General features: G+C 39.7%; 1 protein-coding gene across 35 annotated transcripts in view; it reads right to left on the bottom strand.

Moving 5' to 3' along the window:
• The window catches only part of RALGAPB (Ral GTPase activating protein non-catalytic subunit beta), a 121,605-nt gene that overhangs the window by 61,869 nt on the left and 35,251 nt on the right, over positions 1–24,485 (bottom strand). For all 35 annotated transcript variants that reach the window (XM_081557158.1, XM_081557150.1, XM_081557160.1 and 32 more), the window contains 3 exons: positions 12,553–12,768; positions 9,347–9,549; positions 416–579 (listed from right to left, as the gene is read on the bottom strand). In XM_081557158.1, the coding sequence (XP_081413284.1) occupies positions 416–579; positions 9,347–9,549; positions 12,553–12,738 (553 nt within the window). In that variant the 5' untranslated portion in view covers positions 12,739–12,768. The remainder of the gene's footprint in view (positions 1–415; positions 580–9,346; positions 9,550–12,552; positions 12,769–24,485) is intronic.

The following is a 24,485-nucleotide window of genomic DNA, read 5'->3' as shown; positions in this document are numbered from 1 at the left end:
TATACAAAGCAAGACATCTTAAAATACATTCTAAACTCATAAAACCGAAGGCTTTTTGATGGCTAGGTAATGAATGACATACTTGTCTTACTTCCAAATAGAATACTTGAAGATTTTCTAGGTTTCATTTGCTAAACAAAATATCTTCTGCAGCCATCAAGTTTTCAGTCTGCCTGGATAACTACTTTGTAATCAGGTACATTAGTTGTTTCTTATATTAGGCTCTGTCCTAATACACTGAACAAGCTACTGTTACTGTCATTATCAAACATGTATTAATTCAGAGTCTCTCCTCATATTGGTTTGTCAACTGTAGTGCTAAATTTTAAATCCCCACTGAGTCTCCTACTCATTGAGTCTAAAAGTGAACTGTGTTTGGAGCTCAGCAATAAATCAGAAAAAATAATTAACAAACCTTGAACAGTTGGTGGCGCTAGAAGTATGTCATTAATCTGCAGAAGAAACAATAGTAAGACTTCCCAGGTTTCTCGGGCCATAATGGATGACTCCCGGGCCAGTTTCTGAATGGCTTTCAGGACCTGTAAGCATAGTCGGATCTGACTGGAGCCCTGTTCCTGTCTAAAGAAGACAGACAGACATCACTGACAAGCTTAAGGACAGAATGCAACAGTTAAGACAGGCAAATCCCTAACAGCACCAGCAGACAGAATTAGGCGTACCCTCTTCAGTTCAAAGCTACTTCCTCCCCATGCAGTTTGGCACTCTGGGATCTAAACCTACCACTCCTAAAGAGCTTGAAAAGCTCCCGGGGAGAGGAAGGATACTAGAAAGTGGGTTTCACCTCTGGGTTTTCTAAGTCTGAAATGTGCCTGGCACATACAACAGATACTCCATAGGTTTCTGCTGAATGAATGAGTAAATACCCACAGCCACTTCTGCTGCTCACACAGCAGAATGGCCTTTGTATTCTTTAAAAAAATTTTGAACATATGTTCACAAGAATTCAGCATGAATTTCATAATGCTCACAATCCCTTTGAAGTTAATGTCTGCTAGAGAAGAGCCTAAAAAATGAAATATCCTGGGATGGGGAGGGAGGTGGGTGGGGGGTCCAGGAAGGGGAACACATGTCAACCCATGGCTGATTCATGTCAATGTATGGCAAAAACTATTACAATATTGTAAAGTAATTAGCCCCCAACTAAAATAAATAAATTTATTAAAAAAAAAAAAGAAATATCCTAATAGGTCCCCAAAACTGATGGGATATAGAGACAACTTCCCCAGAAATGAGCACCTGCTAACTGTGGCTCTACTAACAAAAGGCAACTTAACCCAAAGGTACCCAAGATATACTCCCAACAAAGTTTTATAGCTCTCTTTAGTTCACAACACCATTTTTCTCCAACAGTATCATTACATCAGTGTATCAGGGCTAGGGTTGAAGAGGAAGATAAAAGTACAAGCCCCAGCCCTTATCCCCACTGTCCAACATGGATCACCTTAAGATTTTCAAGAATCACAGTAAACCTACTGCACTGGCAAATAGTGAATTGGCTTCCAGAGTTCCCATGTGAAAACCAAGGCAAGTAACTAATATTTTTGAAATAAATCTTGAGGCCAAGTTTCTACATGACTCGTGTCACAAAGAATTCATAAAACACGTCTCTATCAGAGGAGGGAATCTCAGAGCCTCCTCGAGAAATCCAGACAATGAAGTGAGTGCTCTTAGAACTTCCATCACAACCTCAGGACAAAGATTCTCAGATTCTGGGCCACGATCCATAAAACCAAACACTTACACTAGAGCTACAAGAAAATGACAACCCTAAGTTCCCCCTAAAGAAGCCAGACCTAAAGTGAAATGATGAGACATTCACCTAGGAAAAGACAAGAGTCCCCAAGAACAGGGAGATGTCCCGTGTTCAGTTTGAGGTGAATCCGGACCACGGGAAGCCGAGAGGCTCAAGCCTGTGTCTGTTGGTCTGCTATTAAGCAAGAGTAAGAAATATATAATACCCCAAACCTCATGTTCCCAAAGAAAGGCAATGCCAAAGAATGCTCAAACTACCGCACAATTGCACTCATCTCACACGCTAGCAAAGTAATGCTCAAAATTCTCTAAGCCAGGCTTCAGCAATACGTGAACCGTGAACTTCCAGATGTTCAAGCTGGTTTTAGAAAAGGCACAGGAACCAGAGATCAAATTGCCAACATCCACTGGATCATCGAAAAAGCAAGAGAGTTCCAGAAAAACATCTATTTCTGCTTTATTGACTATGCCAAAGCCTTTGACTGTGTGCATCACAATACTGTGGAAAATTCTGAGAGATGGGAATACCAGACCACCTTATCTGTCTCTTAAGAAACCTGTATGCAGGTCAGGAAGCAACAGTTAGAACTGGACATGGAACAACAGACTGGTTCCAAATAGGAAAAGGAGTACGTCAAGGCTGTTTATTGTCACCCTGCTTATTTAACTTATATGCAGAGTACATCATGAGAAACGCTAGGCTGGAGGAAGCACAAGCTGGAATCAAGATTGCCGGGAGAAATATCAATAACCTCAGATATGCAGATGACACCACCCTTATGGCAGAAAGTGAAGAAGAACTAAAGAGCCTCTTGAAGAAGTGCAAGAGGAGAGTGAAAAAGTTGGCTTAAAGCTCAACATTCAGAAAACTAAGATCATGGCATCTGGTCCTTTCACTTCATGGCAGATAGATGGGGAAACAGTGGAAACAGTGTCAGACTTTATTTTTCTGGGCTCCAAAATCACTGCTGATGGTGACTGCAGCCATGAAATTAAAAGACGCTTACTCCTTGGAAGGAAAGTTATGACCAATCTAGACAGCGTATTAAAAAGCAGAGAGATTACTTTGCCAACAAAGGTCCATCTAGTCAAGGCTATGGTTTTTCCAGTAGTCATGTACGGATGTGAGAGTTGGACTATAAAGAAAGCTGAGTGCCGAAGAATTGATGCTTTTGAACTGTGGTGTTGGACAAGACTCTTGAGAGTCCCTTGGACAGCAAGGAGATTCAATCAATCCATCCTAAATGAGATCAGTCCTGGGTGTTCATTGGAAGGACTGATGTTGAAGCTGAAACTCCAATACTTTGGCCACCTGATGCGAAGAGCTGACTCCTTGGAAAAGACCCTGATGCTGGGAAGGATTGAGGGCAGAAGAAGGGGACGACAGAGGATGAAATGGCTGGATGGCATCATCGACTCGATGGACATGGGTTTTGGTGGACTCTGGGAGCTGGTGATGGACAGAGAGGCCTGGCGTGCTGCGGTTGATGGGGTCGCAAAGAGTCGGACACAACTGAACTGAACTGAAACCTCATGTAGCCATATAAGAGGAAACCCCAAACAAGAAATAAAAATACCACTAGTGGTCCTAGGGGCAACACTCTTACAAGCTAGCAATAACACTAGAAACTTCCCAAATGGTAACCCAGGCTTACCTACCATTCCTAGTACTACCTGCCCAGTGCAGAAAAGTAAACATCTGCTCCTTAGGTACTGTGGCATCACTCAGACAGCCTAAATTCAAGAGCAGTGTCCACGTTTCTACAGCTAAGAGAAACAAGGCAATCTTTACTGAAAAAGAAATAGAAACATCGAAACACCAAAGATGCTCTTTTCCCCCTAATATTTTCAAAAGCAACTTGTGAACTTCAGAAAAACTATTCTAGAACATGAGCTGGTGAACTATGTATGGCCTATGGGTCAAATCTGGCCTGCCATCTGTTTTTGTAAAAAAAACTTTATTGGAACACAACCATGCTCATTGATTTATATATTGTCTATGGCTGCTTCTCTATATCAGCAGAGTTGAATAGTTGTGACAGACACAACGATATGGCCCACAAAGGCTGAAATGTTTACTATATGCCTCTTTACAAAAAAAGTTTGCCAACCACTGCTTTAGAAGAATGCCACACTTCCTGAAGTACAGTATATTCGAGCAATGAAGACCCTAATCAATTTTAAATGATGGGTCACTCTTCACTCAGCTATGCACTCCCCCAAATCAAACTGATAGGCAAAGGAGAAAGGCTATATCCATTCTGACCTAATCTTTAGCAAAGTGGTACAGGCTGTTTCCTCTATTTTGAGGGTTAGTTTTCATAAAAACAACTAATTAAGTCAACTTGATGATTTTGTGACTATTTGACTCAAAAAACAAAAACAAAAAATTCCCAATAACAGGAGATAAGATCATAACTCCCAATATTTAGCACTGAAAATATTCAGCTCCCTAAGATACAATTAGCCAGGAGAACTCTAATACTCAGTTCAGCACCCTCTCAGAATTACACACACTTTTGGGAAAACAAGCTAATTACCAAATAGTAAAATGAACAATTTATATGGTAGTCATGCTTCTCAAGAGAGAAAAGCAAAAGCCTAATTAATATAAATGCAATTGATTTTTCTCATCAATAAAATTAACTGAGCACTGAGAGTTGGTAAGAGTACAAAGAGAAGACAATACTACCCATGAAACCCTCCCATTCACTAAGAAAAAGCCTAGTAAATTAGTTTCCTAAATGGGATGATAAGAAAGCATTAAAAGTATAATCATTTTAGAAGAACTTGCTTAGCTGCAAACAATATGCCTTCCTACCACTTACTTTCCATTTCCTGTTATAACTTCTATTTGAAATCAATAAATACAAACAACCAGCATTTAATTCACCCAAATGTAACCTAGACAGTGTATTAAAAAGCAGAGACATCACTTTGCCGACAAAGGTCCAAACAGTCAAAGCTACGGTTTATCCAGTAGTCATGTACATATGTGAGGGGTGGACCATAAAGAAAGCTGAGCACCGAAGAATTGATGCATCTGAACTGTGGTGTTGGAGAAGACTCTTGCAATCCCCTTGGACAGGAAGGAGATCAAACCAGTCAATCCTAAAGGAAATCAATCCTGAATATTCATTGGAAGGGCTGAGGCTGAAGCTCCAATACTCTGGCCATCTGATGTGAAGAGCCGACCCATTGGAGAAGATGCTGATCCTGGAAAAGACTGAGGGTAGGAGGAGAAGGGGGCAGCAGAGGATGAGATGGTTGGATGACATCATCAACTCAATGGACATGAGTTTGAGCAAGTTCCAGGAGATGGTGAAGGACAAGGAAGCCTGGTATGCTGCAGTTCACAAGGTCGCAAAGAGTTGGACATGACTGAGTGACTACACCCCCAGAAGTAGAATTGGGTGGCTGGTGACAGGGGTGATAAGATTAAGGGGTTAACAGGCATACCTCAATGTACTGCACTTCATTTTATTGCACTTCACCAATATTGTGGGTTTTTTACAAACTAAAGACTTGTAGCAACCCTACACTGACTGAGCAAGTCTATATGTGCCATTTTCCCCACTGCATTGCTCACTTCGTGTCTCTATGCCACATTTTGGTAATTCTCAAAATATTTTCATTATTATTATATCTTTACAGTGATTTGATGATCAGTGATCTTTGATGTTACTACTGTAACTGTTTTGCGGCACCACAAACCATGCCCATATAAGATGTCAAACTTCATTGATAAATGTGTTCTGACTGCTCCACCAACCAGCCATTTTCCTGCCTTCTCTTTCTTCTCAGGCCTCCCTATTCCCTGAGACACAGTAATATTGAAATTAGGCCATTTAATAACCCTACAATGCCTCTAAGTGTTCAAGTGAAAGGAAGAATCACGTCTCTCACTTTAAATCAAAAACTAGAAATAACAAGTACCTACTGTAGAAATAACAAGTACCTACTGTAATAGCACAGGGAACCATATTCAATATCCTGTAACAACCTATAATGGAAAAGAATCTGAAAAAGAAAACGTGTGTGTATGCAAGCACGTGCACAAAACTGAATCACTTTGTTGTGTAACAAAATCTAACACAGCACTGTAAAATGGTAGAAATGACTAAGCTTAGTGAGAAAAGCAGGTCAAAAGCCAAGATAGGCTAGAAGCTAGGCCTCCCGCATCAGTAAGCCAAATTGTGAATGCAAAGGAAAAGCGTTTGAAGGAAATTAAAAGTGCTACTCCAGTGAACACACAAATGATAAGAAAAAGAAAAAGTCTTATTACTGATATGAAGAAAGTTTTAGTGGCTGGATAGAAGATCAAACAAACCACAACATTCCCTTAAGCCAAAGCCTAACCCACAGCAAGGCTCTAACTCTCTTCAATTCTGCGAAGGCTGAGAATGGTGAGGAAGCTGCCGAAGGAAACTCTGAAGTCAGCAGAGGTTGGTTCATGAGGTTGAAGGAGAGACGCTGTCGCCATTAAAAAAAAAAAAAGGTGGACATGGGGGGTGGGGGTGGGGCAGCAGCAAGGTGAAGCAGCAAGTGCTAATGTAAAAGCTGTAGCAAGTTATCCAGAAGATCTAGCCGAGGTAGTTAAGGAAGATGAAAGTAGCCACACTAAACAACAGATTTTCAGTGGAGACAAAACAGCCTACAGGCTTTTACTGGAAGAAGATGCCATCTAAGGACTTTCATAGTTAGAGAGAACTCCTGGCTTCAAAAATGCAAAGGACAGGCTGACTCTCTTGATAGGGGCTAATGCAGCTAGTGGCTTCAAGTTGAAGCCAATGCTCATTTACCATTCTGAAAATCCTAGGACCCCTAAGAATTATGCTAAATCTACTCTGCCTGTGCCATATAAAACAATAAAGCCTAGATGACAGTAAATCTGTTTACAACATGATTTATTAAATATTTTAAGCCCACTGTTGAGACCTACTACTCAGAAAAAAGATGCCTTTTAAAATACTACTGCTCATTTACAAAGCACTTAAGAGCTCTGATGGGTGTGGACAAGGAATGTCTCCTGCCATTTCAGTAAACAATGTTGTGGCCATAAAGCCACCAGTCACTACAGCCGCCCCCTACAGTACACCCTAGGGAAATTCAGGACAGAGGAAAACAAGATACTGGCCCTACACAGTTAAGATGCATATCAAAGGAATAATTTCAATAAGCTCAAACTCTTGCATCTTCCTATACAAAGAAAGGCACTAAAATCATTAACTTGAGATGCCTTTTTTTTTTAATTTTTTTTTTTTTTTCCCAGCAAAACTCCTATATATCCTTGCTCCTTCCTTACCTCTTTGGAACACTCCCTCTAAGTATCTGAGAGGCTATATCCAGGCTATAGTTTTCAGTAAGTTCGATGAATAAAATATAATTCTCAACTTTTAGGCTGTGCATTTTTTTCCATCAACACTGAGATGTACAATGAGATAAATGTTGTCTGCTAACTGACCATTCATTCTGCTGCCCATGGATGAAGGAGTAATTTCAACTTCCAAGTCTTATTATTTAGGAAACACATTGGGTAAGACTATAGCTGCCATAGACAGTGATTCCTCTGATGGGTATTTTCAATCTCAAGTAGAAATTGAAAACCCTGTGGAAAAGATTCACCATTCTAAATGGCATTAAGTACATTTATGATTCATGGGAAAAGGTCAAAATATCAACATTAATAAGAGTCTGGAAGAAGCCGATTTCAATCCTCATGGATGACTCTGAGGGGCTTAAGACTTCAGGGGAGGAAGTGAATGCAGATGTGGTAGAAACAACAAGAGAACTAAAATTAGAAGAGGAACCTGAAGATGGGGCTGAATCGCTGCAATCTCATGATAAAACTTTCATGGATGAGGAGCTGCCTCTTATAGATGAGCAAAGAAAGTGGTTTCTTAATATGGAATCTACTCCTGGTGTAGATACTGTGCACATTATTGAAATGAAAACAAAGGATTTAGAATATTGCATAAACTTAGTTGATAACGCTGTAGCAGGCTTTGACAGGATTAACTCTAATTTTGAAAGAACCTCTACTGTAGGCAAAATGCTATCAAATAGCACTGCATGTTACAGAGAAATCATTCATGAACTGATGAGTCAATCAATGTGGCAAATGTCACTGTTGTCTTAAGAAACTGCTACATCCACCCAGCCTGATCAGCCAGCAGCCATCAATATCAAGGTAAGACCCTCCACCATCAAAAAGATTACAGTTCACTAGCACTTTTTAGCAATGCTAGTATTTTTTAATTAAAACATGTGCTTTTTTTTTTAGACATAATGCTATTGCACACTTATAGACAGCAGTACAGTATAAACGTAACTTTTACATGCACTAGGAAACCAAAAAATACTTTATTTCAATGTTCTCTTAACTGCAGCAGCCTGGAACCAAACCAACAATATGTTGAGGTATGTTTGCACACTTGATCCTATAGATCACAGCACATAATGAAGATTCTCTTTTTTAATTCAGATTTTCCAAAGTAATCTTCCTTCTAAATTTAAAAAGCTAAAATTTACAGAGCTGGTTTTTGGATGATTCATAGTCCCTCATCATCTGACAGACCAAAAGTCCTAACCAGAACTTTTCCAGAAGGATGGAAGTCAGCCCTCTTGACCGTTCCACAGACATTTTCAAAAAAGAAACACACACACACGCACACAGATGAAAACAGATTTTTCTCAAAGGAAATCCCTACAAATGGGTAGGCAACTAATGTTTTCTTCTATTATTTCCAAAATCCTTTAAAATGACATATAATTCTAGACATATAATTTTAGAATGGGAAAAAATGTTTTAGGCATAAGTAAGGCAACCGTTGTGCTTCCCTGGTGGTTCAGAGGGTAAAGTGTCTGCTTGCAGTGCAGGAGACACTGGGTTCAATCCCTAGGTTGGGAAGATCCCCTGGAGGAGGAAATGGCAACCCACTCCAGTACTCTTGCCTGGAGAATCCCTGGATGGAGGAGCCTGGAGCAGGCTGCAGTCCATGGATCGCAAAGAGTCGGACACGACTGAGCGACTTCACTTTCACTTTTCACTTTCAAGGCAACCATACATTACAATATTTAAGGTCTCTGTCACAGAAGGCAGGAGAAAAACTCAGTAACAAACTGTCAAAAGTATTCTTTTGGTCTATTACAAATTTGCCCATAATTTCAAATCTGCTTACTTCTGTATCTCCATTCTCTCTTAAGATTCATTTTAAGTTATAGGGCTTAGTCATTCTTTAGCTTAAGTTTAGACAAGAATTATGTTAGGCAAAAGTAGGGGGTTTTGACTGTAAGGGAAAGGGGTCACAGTATTTTCATACCTAGTAGCTATCAGATCTTAGAAGCAAAGCCAAAAGCTGTTAAAATGAAAACACATTGTTAAAGGGTCCTAGAAAACATTATATAAGCCCATCTCTCTCATTCATATTAACACATTTTTTAACTGAAAAAAACATGAAAATTACTGTTCAAAGGACTAACAATGAAATCAGTTCCTATAATATAAAAAAGTAACAATGATGAATATTTTATTATGATCCAGATAACGGCTAGATAGACTAGTACAGCTTACCTTGGTACAAAAAGATTTTGCAGATGTTTTAGTATACTTTGAACATATAGATTAGGCTCTTTAATAACTGGCAATGGAATAGAATCTTTCGGTAACACTAAAGCCATAATCCAGTCGGTATATACATCAACACAATATTTTACAGTCTCTCCATCCAAAGGAAGGGTCAGTCCATAGCAAATTACTTCCATGGTCCATTTTACCTAAACAAAAGAAAATATAGGTATAGATTTATTACACATCCCTCCCTGTTTATCAGTAGACTGATTTAAAATGTTAACTTCTTATTGCCAAAAACCTCTCAACTGAAGTATATTCATCTCAACATAGATCAGATTAATTTTAGAAAATGCACCTTCCACGTATAATACATACTCAGACAATACTTTCTCAGTAAAAGATTTAAGAAAATAAATTATGTGCTTATTTTTAATTATCAAGCCTACATTGGCTTTCACCCCTAAGACATTATTATTGTTTGCTCTGTAAAATAAAAAGTACAGGTCATCTTGGTTTTCCACAGAGATTAGATGCACAGAAATAGAAAATTTTAGATATTTTCCTCCACTTAATTTGCATGTGGGTATGTGTCATTTAGGAAATCATTTACATAAATTTAATCATATTCCATTTCCAGATTATGCAACTTTAACAAACAACAGGAAGGAAGATGAATTGTCCAACTCTTACTGTGTGACTATTTTCATTCGGCAAAGAAAATAATATTTTAAATGGAAGGGCAAGATCAAATACAGGTCAGAAGAGACTGAAGCTGGGTAACATCTTAAAAAGGCACTTAGCTACCCTAAATGACTTCCAGCCTCCTGACCTGTCTGAATCATAGGGGCTGAGAGAAATTGTCTAAGAGACTGCTGAACCACTGCCAGCAATCATGAATGAATAAGGCACAATGAGAAGGGGAAAATGGTCCAACTTGCAAAAGAAGATAAAACTATATTCCAGATAATGTAGACTGGAAAGTTGAAGTGAATTCCAGACAAAACTCTGGTACAAATTACTAAGCAGATGATCAGTGAGTACTTATAAAAGGGAAGAAGGGTCAGTGGGAACTAGCCTGCTCAAAAAGAACAAGTCATGCCAGACAAGCTTCATTCCTCTATTAAGGGGGTTACTACGAAGGCAGCTGGTATAAACCTGGTATTGATTTAAAGTCAAGTTTCCGAGGCACTTTCATAAATATTATCTAACCATCGGAATATCCCATGTGAGCAGGTAAACTATGCTCATTTTAGACATAAGAAAATTGAAGTTTAGCAAATTAAGCTATTTGGCCCAAAGCATCTGCTTCAAAATGCTGGAGCTGAAAACTAGATCCCTGGCCTAGAAATCTAAAGCTATTCTCACCATGCCATTAACAGCCTTCTCTGGCAAAGGGGGATCTGGGCTTTAACAAATTTGGTCCTTGTGGACAAGATGGAGACATCATATAGTCCAGAAGAAGGCAGAATGGCTGGATTTGTAACTGGTCAAAACAACATGGGAGACTAGCAGTGGATTAGTGTAACAAGATCATTTTGGAAGAAGATGTCCAATGGCATGCCAAAGGCTCTGCCAAGATTTTAACTTAGAGAAAATCAGATTACCTGCTGACCATGTGTAGACATCACAAAACTAAAAAAATAACTAACTTGTAAAACAGAAATTCAGGATTCACAAAGATTTCAGCAGTTTAAAACTAAAGCTGAATGTAACAAGATAAATACATGTACTGAAATTTTTAAGCTCAGAACAAAACTACAAAGGTCACAGATAGAAAATATGTAACAACAGTATAACAGAAAATAACATGTCACAGCAATTAATGTTAGAAGCAACTATAACAACACTGTGAGGCTATCATAAATGAGGTGGGGAGGGGTGCGGAGTGGGATTAAGCTGAACAAGAGAATGAATTTTAAAAGAGGCTGCCAAGTTCCTAATTATCAGAGGAAAGACCAAGAAGAAGATATACCTTTGGTGATATCTTCATACAATAGTTCACTTACATAATTTGAGAGGACACTGGATTTAAGAACTATTATTCTCTCATAATCTTTCAAGGGTAGAAAGAGCTGCACTGACCACCACTACCTAATCACATGCCATCTCTTCCCAGGAGAAGGCAGCAAGGAATTACAGATATACCAAGAAGAGAGCGCACCAGGGCAAGTGCTAGTTCTCAGGGTAGGTCTCTGCCAGGGCACTCCAAGAAGAAAACGCTCTTCAGTATGAAGGGCTTCCCCTTTGGTAATCCATGGCCTACAGAGGGTAAATAAACTGCCTCCTGAGCTATAATCTTCAGTCTATCTAGAGTGGTCTTATATCTGGATTAAGTCTAATCTCTCCTTCAGGAGAAATCAGAAAGAAAGTGAAAAGGGATGGGCAAGTTAAGTCCAACTTAAGGCAACTTAACTTTAAAGCCCAGTTCCCTGAACCCAAGAACAGAGGACCAGCTCCAGGCCAAAAACACTCCAGAAACTCCTCATCTTTAGGGACAGCAAACATAACCCCCATTCCAACCACTTGGGCTCACAGACATACAGACTGAACTGCTCTGCAGTATTCTCAAACTTCTAAGTCAGGGTGGAGACAGCGGGACAGCCCCAGGCTCAAGGCACACGGGCAGCCTGAAAACCACACAAGACAGGCCTTTGGTCAGAGGCCTTTTAGAGGCAAAAACGAAGACCTTCCAAACACAACCTCTGAATAGAAATCTGAAGACTGAGCCTACGTCCTGACATGCAAGTCTGCTCAGCACACAGCTCAAGTGGAGAAAGAGAACTGGGTCCAGCTAGCAGGAAGTCCCAACAGCACAATGGTACAATCTATTCCTTGAACTCCCACAAACTCTGAGCTCTAACCCTCAACCCAAATAAGGTCAAACTGAGAAGTCACACTCCATTGAGCAGAAATCCATTTTAAAATGTGTGTGTTAGTTGCTCGGTTTTGTCCGACTCTTTGCAACCCTGTGGGCTGTACCCCGCCAGACTCCTCTGTCCATGGAATTCTCCAGGCAAGAATACTGGAGTGGGTTGCCATGCCCTCCTCCAGGGGATCTTCCTGACCCTGGGATTGAATCCGGGTCTCCTGCATTGCAGGCACATTCTTCACTGTCTAAGCCACCAGGGAAGCCCATAAAATGTTAAATAAATTATGCAGTAACAAACATATTTTCACATAGTAGAATGATACAAAAAAACACTTACTTCTTTGTCAGTTTTTAACAAACTCTCACTCCCAGCCACAGAAGGGGTACCTAAGGCCTGCCCAAGAGGATGAACCACCGCATTTGCCACTTCTCGCCCAACGCTCTCTGGATAGCTGTGCAGCACACTGGTGTGGCCCTGATCATTCTGAATCACCAAATGCAGCGACCTCCACTCAGAGTACATCGTGCCGCTAAAGGACTATCCAAATGGCACCTGAAAAGACAAAAGAGAATTCCATGTCAGATTATACTACTGGAAACTAATAAAAATAAGTAAAATACATATTTACCCTACATAGCACGATAAAGCAGTTGCCTCGAGATGACTCAGGGAAAAAAAAAAAAAACCTAAATGTTTTGAGAATGTCCTCAATAGCCTCTTGGTGAGATCAGGTAGGAAAGGCAGACCCTGGGAAGCAGCTGTCTGAGCACTTTCCCAAAACAGCCTTCAGAAGCCTAGAGGAAAGCTGGGGCAAATGGCCGCCATGCAAGAGGATAAAATAATCAGATCTAGGGCACTCACGGCATGAGGGAACCCTCCTCATTCCATGTTCCAGGATGGAAAAAGATGGAAGAAGGGTATGTTCCAAGTAGAAAAGGGAGACAAAGGAAAGGGTTTACTCCAAGGCCCAGATTTTTCAGTCAACAGTTTCCAAGTACCTATTACATGCTAGAAACAGACCCCTGCAATTTCCCACCACTGCCCTTAAATCAGACATAAAATTGTTTGAGAACATTGCACTCTCTACAGCAGTGGCATATCCTCTTCTGGTAATGGAACACCTGGAACTCAGTATCCTTCAGAAAATCTATTAAGACCTGCCACTTACTAAGCATTTATTACCTACTGCTCATCAAAGTATCACAACAACTCTGTGAAAATTAAGTCACATTATCCCTGTTTCACAGATGAAAAAACTGAGGCATAGAGAGGTGTGCTGCTTCTCTGAGATTTCAGAACTATAACATGATAGAGCTGGGTTTTGAGTTCATATCTGTTGGCTCCATGGACCATGCTCTTAACCAGAGCACGTACTGCCCCTCTCTAGCCTATAGATTCTCCACAACAGACTGCTTTTCCCAATGCTGTATATGTGCTATGAAACGATATCTAAGTCTACTGTACAAATAAAAAATTCTAGCCACAGAAAACGTGTTTATATGATTACAATGCAAATATTATAATCAAAAATGCCATATTCATGAAGCAAATCAAGGATGATTGGTCCTTTCCAAATCATTTCTGTAAACTTTCATTTTCCACTTGCTCTGAAATCTGTTGGCACAGCCAGCAGAGTTTAAGGGTACATTTAAACTTTAAAAAGTTCCATTCCTTAAGCTAGTTTTTCTTCAAATGGGTTCAGTTCAGTTCAGTTCAGTCGCTCAGTCGTGTCCGACTCTCTGCGACCCCATGAATTGCAGCACGCCAGGCCTCCCTGTTCATCACCAACTCCCGGAGTCTATCCAAACCCATGTTCATCGAGTCGGTGATGCCATCCAACCATCTCATCCTCTGTCGTCCCCTTCTCCTCCTGCCCCTAATCCTACCCAGCACCAGGGTCTTTTCCAATGAGTCAACCCTTCGCATGAGGTGGCCCAAGTATTGGAGTTTCAGCTTCAACATCAGACCTTCCAATGAACACCCAGGATTGATCTCCTTTAGGATGGACTGATTGGATCTCCTTGCAGTCCAAGGGACTCTCAAGAGTCTTCTCCAACACCACAGTTCAAAAGCATCAATTCTTCGGCGCTCAGCTTTCTTCACCGTCCAACTCTCACATCCATACATGACCACTGGAAAAACCATAGCCTTGACTAGACGGACTTTTGTTGGCAAAGTAATGTCTCTGCTTTTAAATATGCTATCTAGGTTGGCCATGACCTTCCTTCCAAGGAGTAAGCGTCTTTTAATTTCATGGCTGCAGTCACCATCAGCAGTGATTCTGGAGCCCAAAAAAGTAAAGTCTGACACTGTTTCCACTGTTTCCCCATCTATTTCCCATGGAGTGATGGGACCAGATGCCATGATCTTAGTTTTCTGAACGTTGAGCTTTAAGCTAACTTTTTCACTCTCCTCCTTCACCTTCATCAAGAGGCTCTTCAGTTCTTCACTCTCTGCCATAAGGGTGGTGTCATCTGCATATCTGAGGTTATTGATATTTCTCCCGGCAATCTTGACTCCAGCTTGTGTTTCTTCCAGCCCAGCATTTCCAAATAGGAAAGGAGTCCGTCAAGGCTGTATATTGTCAAATGGGTAGCTTTGTTTAATTTTATATTTGAAAACCATTCCCACTCAACAAGTACTAGTGTTTTTCAAGAGGATATGGCCCTCCTCTGGACAAGAGTCCCTGAAAACACAAAGGCAGAAGGGATGAATCAGCATCAAACAAGGTACCTACAATGTGAAGGATGGGTGGATGTGAGACTCTATTAAAGTTGCCTCAGTCTCCTTAGGATTTATAAGGAACACCCAACAAGGGTATCCTGGTGTTCCCCCACCCCCAGCTGCCCTAAAATAACACTCTCAAAACTGGAAGAGAAAAAAGGGGAAACTCTGATAGGGTGCCATTCCCATCAGAGGACAACTTATACCCACACATTTTTTCTCACCTTTTTAAATAAGCATATATATGCATAAATACATATACATATAGTACACAGTATAATATTCATACACACACTATAATCTCTTACCTAAATGCACAGGAACATTACATTACAGGGTTTTTTGTTTTTGTGTGATTTTTCACCCTTTTCATTTGTTTGCCTTCATTCCCTATCCAAATAATTCATTTCCCAGAATAGATAATCCATTTAAACAACCTAACACTTCCTCTTGTATTTTGCTCCCCTCTAACTCAATCATATTAAAATATATACATGCAAAACTAGGAACTATATACTTTTCCCTATATCTTTTTTCCCATTCACCAGTACCTCACAAATATAATTCTTTCTAATAACAGATTCTTTTTCACAGCTATGTACTATTCCATGATATGCATAATTTATTCAACCAATCTCCTAATAATGTTTTTTCAGGAGGAAAAAAACTAACATATTTACTTCATTTCCCATTTTTTTGTAATAAATATAATACTCCTAATATGTTTACTTCATTTCCCATTTTTTTGTCACTAGAAAATAACAATGCAAAAAACAGGCTTGCTTATATATCCTTAATCAGTGGCCTTTAAATTTCTACAGAACAAGATACCAAAAGTGAAACTACTGGATCAAAGAGTATATGTATTTTTAAGGTTAACAGGTCTTGCCAGATTGCTTCCCCTAAAGCTGTAACAACTCCCATTTACAATTAGGAATGGATGAGAGCCTTTCCATCTTCTCACTCCCAATCTTTTGCCAAGAATCAGATTTATTTATGTATTTATTTATTTGCCAGTTTGGAGGTATGAAATGAAATTTCATTATTCTAGCCAAATATTTTTTATTTTACACCTTCTAGTTTTGAGTCTGCCTTAGACAATTTCTCCCTCCTACCCTCCATATCAGTGCTTTTCAAAACGTGGGTCATAAAATAAATATAATAGATAATACTTTTTAATAATATGGAATAGCATATACAATAAAGGCACCATACACAGTAAAGGTAAGCAAAGTTCTGTGAAATCTGTTTCATCTTTTATATATGTGTATGTTCTGGGTCACAATGTAAAATACATAAAATATTTATTATGGGTCTAGGTCCAAAAGTTTAAAAACATAACCCTAAAATGTATATGTAGTCTACTAGATTTCCAAGAAAGATAATTTAGTCCTCACATGTAAGTTTTTGCCATCTGGAATTTACTTCTATAAGTGTTACAGGAAAGATCCAATTTTATTTCCTTTAAGATGTATAGTCAGTTGTGTCAATATCATCTATTAAAAATACATCCTTGGGACTTCCCTGGTGGTCCAGCGGTTAAGAATCTGCCTTGAAATGCAGGGACATGGGTTTGATCCCTGGTCGGGGAACTAAGATCCCACATGGAGTGGAACAACTGAGCCCCTACACTACAACTACGGAGCTCGAATGCTCTGGAGTCTGAGCCTAGAGAGTCTGTGTACCGCAACAAAAGACCCGGAATGACGCAACTAAGACCTGAGGTAGTCAAATAAATATAAATATTTTTTTAAAAAATCACACCCTTTCCTACTGACCTGAAATACCAATTTGTCATATATTAAATTCTCATTTATGTAGAAATTTACAAACCTGTTCTGTTCAACTATTTGTCTATACCTATGCTCATGTTATACTGATTTAAATTCAGTGGCTTTATACAATGTTTTAGTACCTAGAAAGGAAGCTCCCTTTACCTTGACTATTTTTTCCCAAAACTTTCTTAGCTATTCTCAGGCATTTACTATTTTATATAAAATGTAAGATGATTTTATTCAAATAAAGGAAAAAACCTTCCTGAAATTCTAATTGAAACTGCTTATCCACCTTCCCAGTTTTATCTTCTACTGCCACTTTCCCATCCCATCCTCCAAGCAATGGCCCGAAGAACTACTGATGATTGCTCAAACTCAACAAGTTTTTTCACACCCTATTATTACAACTCATGCTGTTCCCCACCTCAATCCATCTTATGAAGTCTCTACTCTTCAACGCACAGCTCAAGTATCCTGTTTGGGAAAACTTTTTTTTTTGGAATCCTCTAATCACCCCTCTACCCCATCTCTCATGGACCACAGCCTTGTCTATCTCAATGAAACTATGGAAATGAAACTACTCAATGCCGTGTGGGACCACCCAAGACGGATGGGTCATGGTGGAGAGGTCTGACGACATTCTAGCAATCAGCGAACTAAGATGGACTGGAATGGGTGAATTTAACTCAGATGATCATTGTATCTACTACTGTGGGCAAGAATCCCTTAGAAGAAATGGAGTAGCCATCATGGTCAACAAGAGAGTCTGAAATGCAGTACTTGGATGCAATCTCAAACCATTCAATATCATGGTAATCCAAGTCTATGCCCCAACCAGTAACGTTGAAGAAGCTGAACTTGAACGGTTCTATGAAGACCTACAAGACCTTTTAGAACTAACACCCAAAAATGATGTCCTTTTCATTATAGGGGACTGGAATGCAAAAGTAGGAAGTCAGGAAACACCTGGCGTAACAGGCAAATTTGGCCCTGAAGTACAGAATAAAGCAGGGCAAAGGCTAATAGAGTTTTGCCAAGAGAACACACTGGTCATAGCAAACACTCTCTTCCAACAACACAAGAGAAGACTCTACACATGGACATCACCAGACGGTCAACACCGAAATCAGACTGATTATATTCTTTGCAGCCAAAGATGGAGAAGCTCTATACAGGCAGCAAAAACAAGACCGGGAGCAGACTGTAGCTCAGATCATGAACTCCTTATTGCCAAATTCAGACTTAAATTGAAGAAAGTATGGAAAACCACTAGACCATTCAGGTATGACCTAAATCAAATCCCTTATGATTATACAGTGGAAGTGACAAATAGATTTAAGGGACTAGATCTGATAGACAGAGTGCCTGATGAACTATGGACAGAGGTTCGTGACACTGTACAGGAGACAGGGATCAAGACCATCCCCATGGAAAAGAAATGCAAAAAAGCAAAATGTCTGAGGAGGCCTTACAAATAGCTGGGAAAAGAAGAGAAGCGAAAAGCAAAGGAGAAAAGGAAAGATATTCCCATCTGAATGCAGAGTTCCAAAGAATACCAAGGAGAGATAAGAAAGCCTTCCTCAGCGATCAGTGCAAAGAAATAGAGGAAAACAACAGATTGGGAAAGACAAGAGATCTCTTCAAGAAAATTAGAGATACCAAGGAAATATTTCATGCAAAGATGGGCTCAATAAAGCACAGAAATGGTATGGACCTAACAGAAGCAGAAGATATTAAGAAGAGATGACAAGAATACACAGAAGAACTGTACAAAAAAGATCTTCACGACCCAGATAATCACAATGGTGTGATCACTCACCACCTAGAGCCAGACATCCTGGAATGTGAAGTCAAGTGGGCCTTAGAAAGCATCACTACGAACAAAGCTAGTGGAGGTGATGGAATTCCAGTTGAGCTATTTCAAATCCTCAAAGATGATGCTGTGAAAGTGCTGCACTCAATATGCCAGCAAATTTGGACAACTCAGCAGTGGCCACAGGACTGGAAAAGGTCAGTTTTCGTTCCAATCCCAAAGAAAGGCAATCCCAAAGAATGCTAAAACTACCGCACAATTGCACTCATTTCACACGCTAATAAAGTAATGCTCAAAATTCTCCAAGCCAGGCTTCAGCAATACGTGAACTGTGAACTTCCAGATGTTCAAGCTGGTTTTAGAAAAGGCACAGGAACCAGAGATCCAATCGCCAACATCCGGTGGATCATCGAAAAAGCAAGAGAGTTCCAGAAAAACATCTATTTCTGCTTTATTGACTATGCCAAAGGCTTTGACTGTGTGGATCACAATAAACTGTGGAAAATTCTGAAAGAGATGGGAATACCAGACCATCTGACCTGTCTCTTGAGAAACCTGTATGCAGGTCAGGAAGCAACAGTTAGAACTGGACATGGAACAACAGACTGGTTCCAAATAGGAAAAGGAGTACATCAAGGCTGTATACTGTCACCCTGCTTATTTAACTTGTATGGAGAGTACATCATGAGAAATGCTGGGCTGGAAGAAGCACAAGCTGGAATCAAGATTGCCGGGAGAAATATCAATAACCTCAGATATGCAGATGACACCACCCTTATGGCAGAAAGTGAAGAACTAAAGAGCCTCTTGATGAAAGTGAAAGAGGAGAGTGAAAAAGTTAGCTTAAAGCTCAACGTTCAGAAAACTAAGATCATGGCATCTGGTCCCATCACTTCATGGGAAATAGATGGGGAAACAATAGAAACAGTGTCAGACTTTATTTTTTTGGGCTCCAAAATCACTGCTGATGGTGACTGCAGCCATGAAATTAAAAGATGCTTACTCCTTGGAAGGAAGGTTATGACCAACCTAGATAGCATATATAAAAGCAAAGACATTACTTTGCCAACAAAGGTCCATCTAGGCAAGGCTATGGTTTTTCCAGTGGTCATGTATGGATGTGAGAGTTGGACGGTGAAGAAAGCTGAGCGCCGAAGAATTGATGCTTTTGAACTGTGGTGTTGGAGAAGACTCTTGAGAGTCCCTTGGACTGCAAGACATCCAACCAGTCCATCCTAAAGGAGATCTCAGTCCTGGGTGTTCAATGGAAGGACTGATGTTGAAGCTGAAACTCCAATACTTGGGCCACCTCATGCGAAGAGTTGACTCACTGGAAAAGACCCTAATGCTAGGAAGGATGGAGGGCAGGAGGAGAAGGGGACGACAGAGGATGAGATGGTTGGATGGCATCACTGACTCGATGGACATGGGTATGGGTAGACTCCGGGAGTTGGTGACGGACAGGGAGGCTGGCGTGCTGCGATTCATAGAGTCGCAAAGAGTCAGACACGACTGAGCGACTGAACTGAACCCCATCTCTGAGTGCCTATTACAGGCTATGCATTTTAAGTGTCACGTTAGGTTATTCGTTAGCTTTGTAAAGATATCTTTTACCACAAGTGCGTCAATCTTTTTTGAGGGGAAACCTCACTTACTGAATCTTTGAGAAGTCCTTGGCACACAGGGTGTACTGAATGTTGTAGAATGCCAAGGTTTACCAATGGGGAAAAGGAAGATGTTACAAGCTGTTCCCTTTGTGCACCTGAAGGAAGTCCAAAATTTTACATGCTGTATACAAACAAAAAATTGAAAACGTCCATTCGCTTTAAGGTATGTATTAGTTTAAAAAAAAAAAAAGTAGTTGGAAGGTTTTCAAATATTTAAGGAATATTTAAGTAATACTTAGTGTCCATTCCAGGCAATACATTATTGGAGGGGAAAAAGTGTTTCAAGGAAAAAAAAAGACAAGCTAGCTCTCAAACTCCACTGTACACATAAGAATAGACCCTCTAGTTTAAAATGCAGATTCCAAAACTCCATCCCTAAAAAGCTTGATTCTGTAGGTCTGGGTTAGGGCCTGGGAGTTTGTTTTTAAGAAACAGCTACCACTCTTCTCAATTCTGAAGTATAGACAGGAGTCTCTTTCTTGAAAAAACACTTTGGAAGACCAACCAAAACAGGACTAATAGCTCTTAAATTTTTCTTAAAATTTTGTTTAAAGTTTTTAAATGTAAGAGATTTTTAATTCTTCAAATCTATTAATGTTTAAATGATTACATGGAAGAAAATGAAATCAATGCTTAAAAATGCTTATCACATTTCAAGAAACATGTAAGGTAGACAGGATTAGAAAAGATACAATGAAAAGGTTGAATTAAAATATTTAAATGCATGTAATATCAATAGAAAAATACAGATGCTAAATTTCAATAAAACGCATAAGAGACAAAAATATTAAGACAAAGATATACATTGTAATTACAACTGTCCCTTGGTATCCAAGGGATACTGGTTCAAGGACCCTCCAACAATATTAAAATCACAAATGACCAGGTCCTTTACATAAAGTAATTACATATAATCTACACACATCCTCCCATATACTTTAAGTTATCTCCAAATTATTTATAATAAATACTTCATACAGTGAAACTGCTATGTAAATAGTTGTAAATACAAGATAAATGCCATATAAAAAGCTGCCTGCACACGGTAAATTCAAGTTTTTCTTTCTGGAACTTTCTGAAAATTTTTTTCCTAAATATTTTCAACTCATGGTTGGCTGAGGCTGCAGATTCAGGACCACCAACAGAGAGGGCCAACTGCACAGGCAAGTTAAATAAAACAATGAAGAGAAAATAAACACTGGAGACAAATAAGAAAATCAAAAAGTAAAGCAACTAAAGGTATCCTTTTGTACCTATTAAACTAGCAAAATGTGTGATAAAACCACCCTCTGATTTAGGAGGTAAGGCCAATGGGACACATTTCAAGAGTTTAAGAGAAAGATTTTCAATTAAAAAAAGGACTGCTCCCCCACACACACACACCAGAGGGTATCCGGGAAACATTAGGTGCACTTCTGATTAACATTATGATCAGGGCATGCTACCGGTTATTTACAGACAGATCCAGGTTATTTATGGGCAGATCTTCTTATAATACAGAAGATAGTCCTGCACAATGAATAATTATGCTACAATTATGCTACATTTTACCTGACTTTCTAATGTCTGCCAGAAAATCATTGTGTTTTCAATTGTCTAAGCCTAAAAATCTAACTTTTACTCATATATACAAAATATTTTGTGGTGTTTTAATATACACCAAATTTCCCAGTAACGCAATTAACCCTGCAAACTGAGGAAAAATTCAAGTTTTTCATGTTCAGAACCTTACTTTATCAAGAACTGTTCACCATTTCAGAACAATCACATCACCAAAGGCCAAAGCATTTGTGGTATCTGAGTTGCTAATACCACACACTGCTTTCAGGAACACAATCACAAGAACTTTGTATATACTTAGCCCTTATTTCAAAATGTCAAATATGAAGTGCCATATTACTGTCTTACTTCTCAATTTATAAGCAAACACAAGCATCTGACCACTTTATATGTCCTCTAGTATAGCTGGACCTGAGCATTTTTACCAAAATACCAATTTTATCAGAAGGACAGTAATTCATGGTTTTAATTTGTTATTGCTAGTTTCACAGATTTTTTTTTTTTTAGTTTGTGTATTGTTAGGTTATATATTATGTATTAATTTCAACACAGTGAAGCAGTCATTACCAAATATTAGGTCTGGGAAGGATGAAAACTTCCCGTCTAGGAAACTAAACACAGTAAGTTGTGAAGCAGGTAGGGTGGGCATTGTGGCAAACTAGAATTAAAGCTCTCTTTAACGGCACAGTCACTACTCAGCCTTAACCAACTATTACCCTTAAAGAATGCAGACCCAATTTTTCAAGAGACACAGAGAAATTTGAACTTCTCTGTAAAGTCTACTCTTTAAATGTTTTCAGCTGACTCAAGTTTAAAAAACAAAACAAAACAGGATGCAAGCTAAAAAGAACCCATGGGTCAATTTATGACTCTGATCAAACATAAAAGCATATGCTAGTTTTGATAACTGAATTAGCATGATTCTTGTGGAAGGAAGGTAGGGAGCCATACATTATGAATGAACCATTGCCACCCTGGAAGTTACCCTAACCCATCTCTGCCCCCAGGGTCTGGGGTTATAATCTATCTGCGGAGGTCCTATAACGTCATTTTGCTTCATGTTTGCTGCCGTTAGGGGAGGAAAAAAGATGAGGGTCGAGTGTAACATGGTGGATTTGGCAGGGTAAGTCTTGCTGGGCCCAGTTTTGCCAGCGGTCAGCCTACTCTCAAACACACAAACAAGAAACCTCCTCTTGCTGGACAGCTCAGGCTGTCCAAACACCAAACCCAGAGATCTCAGAGAACATCAAGTTTTAGGAACCAGAAGTGCTGCATAGTCTAGGTCCTCCTGGAAAGAGATGTTCATATCAGCATTAACTCTCAGGAGTCAAAAATCCTGTTAGGCCTTGACTGCCTAGTCCACTCACCATGGAACCATTTCTAGTTCTATCCTGTCACTAAATGGACACTTTTGTAAGGCACCTCAGGCTGATGCCATTTTTCTAACCATTCACTCAAGAATAGCATGAATGCTTTGCCAATACATAGTAGGAGACATAGTAATGTCAGGTGCTTTGATGCAGTAATATTAATTTATTAATATTTAATTTATCCTCATGAAACAATTCAATAGAGAAATGCACTAGACATTCACTGTTGTATTGCACCTAAGATGGGGAAGTGAGTATAATTTAACTATCCATCAATAATGGAATACCTTCATAATTAGGGCATATTAACTCTATACAGTATAATGTAGCCATTAAACACAGAGATGAGAAGCATGAAAACAAACAGGAGACTGGTTAAAAGCCAGGACTCTGGAACTAAGCTTCTTATATTCAAATCCCAGCTCCACCACCCGCAAGCTAGGAAATCTTGCAAAAGTTACTCTACCTCTGCATCTGAACACCTCCATTTGTAAAATAAGAATAATAGTAGGATAAGGGCCTACTTCAGAGTTGTGGTGATTTGAGAATCAAGACATGTAAGATATTTGGAACATGTATTGGGGGACATATATATCATAGTTACAACTACAAAAACATACATGAATGAAAATTAGAAGGATCACAGAAAAAAAAGTGAGTAGTTTTAGCTGAGTAGTAGAACTGTTGTACAGTTTGATGTAATAAGTTCTTATTAATAGCATGAGTGCATGCTAAGTCTGAAGAAGGCAATGGCAACCCACTCCAGTACTCTTGCCTGGAAAATCCCATGGACGGAGGAGTCTGGTAAGCTACAGTCCATGGGGTCATGAAGAGTCGGCCACGACTGGGCGGCTTCACTTTCACTTTTCACTTTCATGCATTGGAGAAGGAAATGGCAACCCACTCCAGTGTTCTCGCCTGGAGAATCCCAGGGACGGCGGAGCCTGGTGGGCTGCCATCTATGGGGTCGCACAGAGTCGGACACGACTGAAGCGACTTAGCAGCAGCAGCAGCAGCAGCATGCTAAGTCACTTCAGTCGTGTCTCTTTGTCACCCTATGGACTGTATTCCACCAGGCTCCTCTGTCCATGGGATTTCCCAGGCAAGAAAACTGGAGTGGTTTGCCATGCCCTCCTCCAGGGGATCTTCCTCAACCAGGGATCAAATCCATGGTCTCTTGCATCTCCTGCATTGGTAGGTGGGTACTTTACCACTAGTGCCAAACCTGGGAAGCTCCTAATTAATAGCTCTTCATGTTATAAAGGCAGAGCACCGAAGAATTGATGCTTTCGAACAGTGGTGCTGGAGAAGACTCCTGAAAGTCTCTTGGACAGCAGGGAGATCAAACCAGTCAATCCTA

The sequence above is a fragment of the Giraffa tippelskirchi genome, chromosome 13, assembly GCF_054371585.1.
Source record: "Giraffa tippelskirchi isolate mGirTip1 chromosome 13, T2T-mGirTip1v1.2.pri, whole genome shotgun sequence".
Classification (NCBI taxonomy): Eukaryota; Metazoa; Chordata; class Mammalia; order Artiodactyla; family Giraffidae; genus Giraffa; species Giraffa tippelskirchi.
Note: the sequence above shows the minus strand (reverse complement) of the source record. Positions and strands in the feature narration are given on the sequence as shown.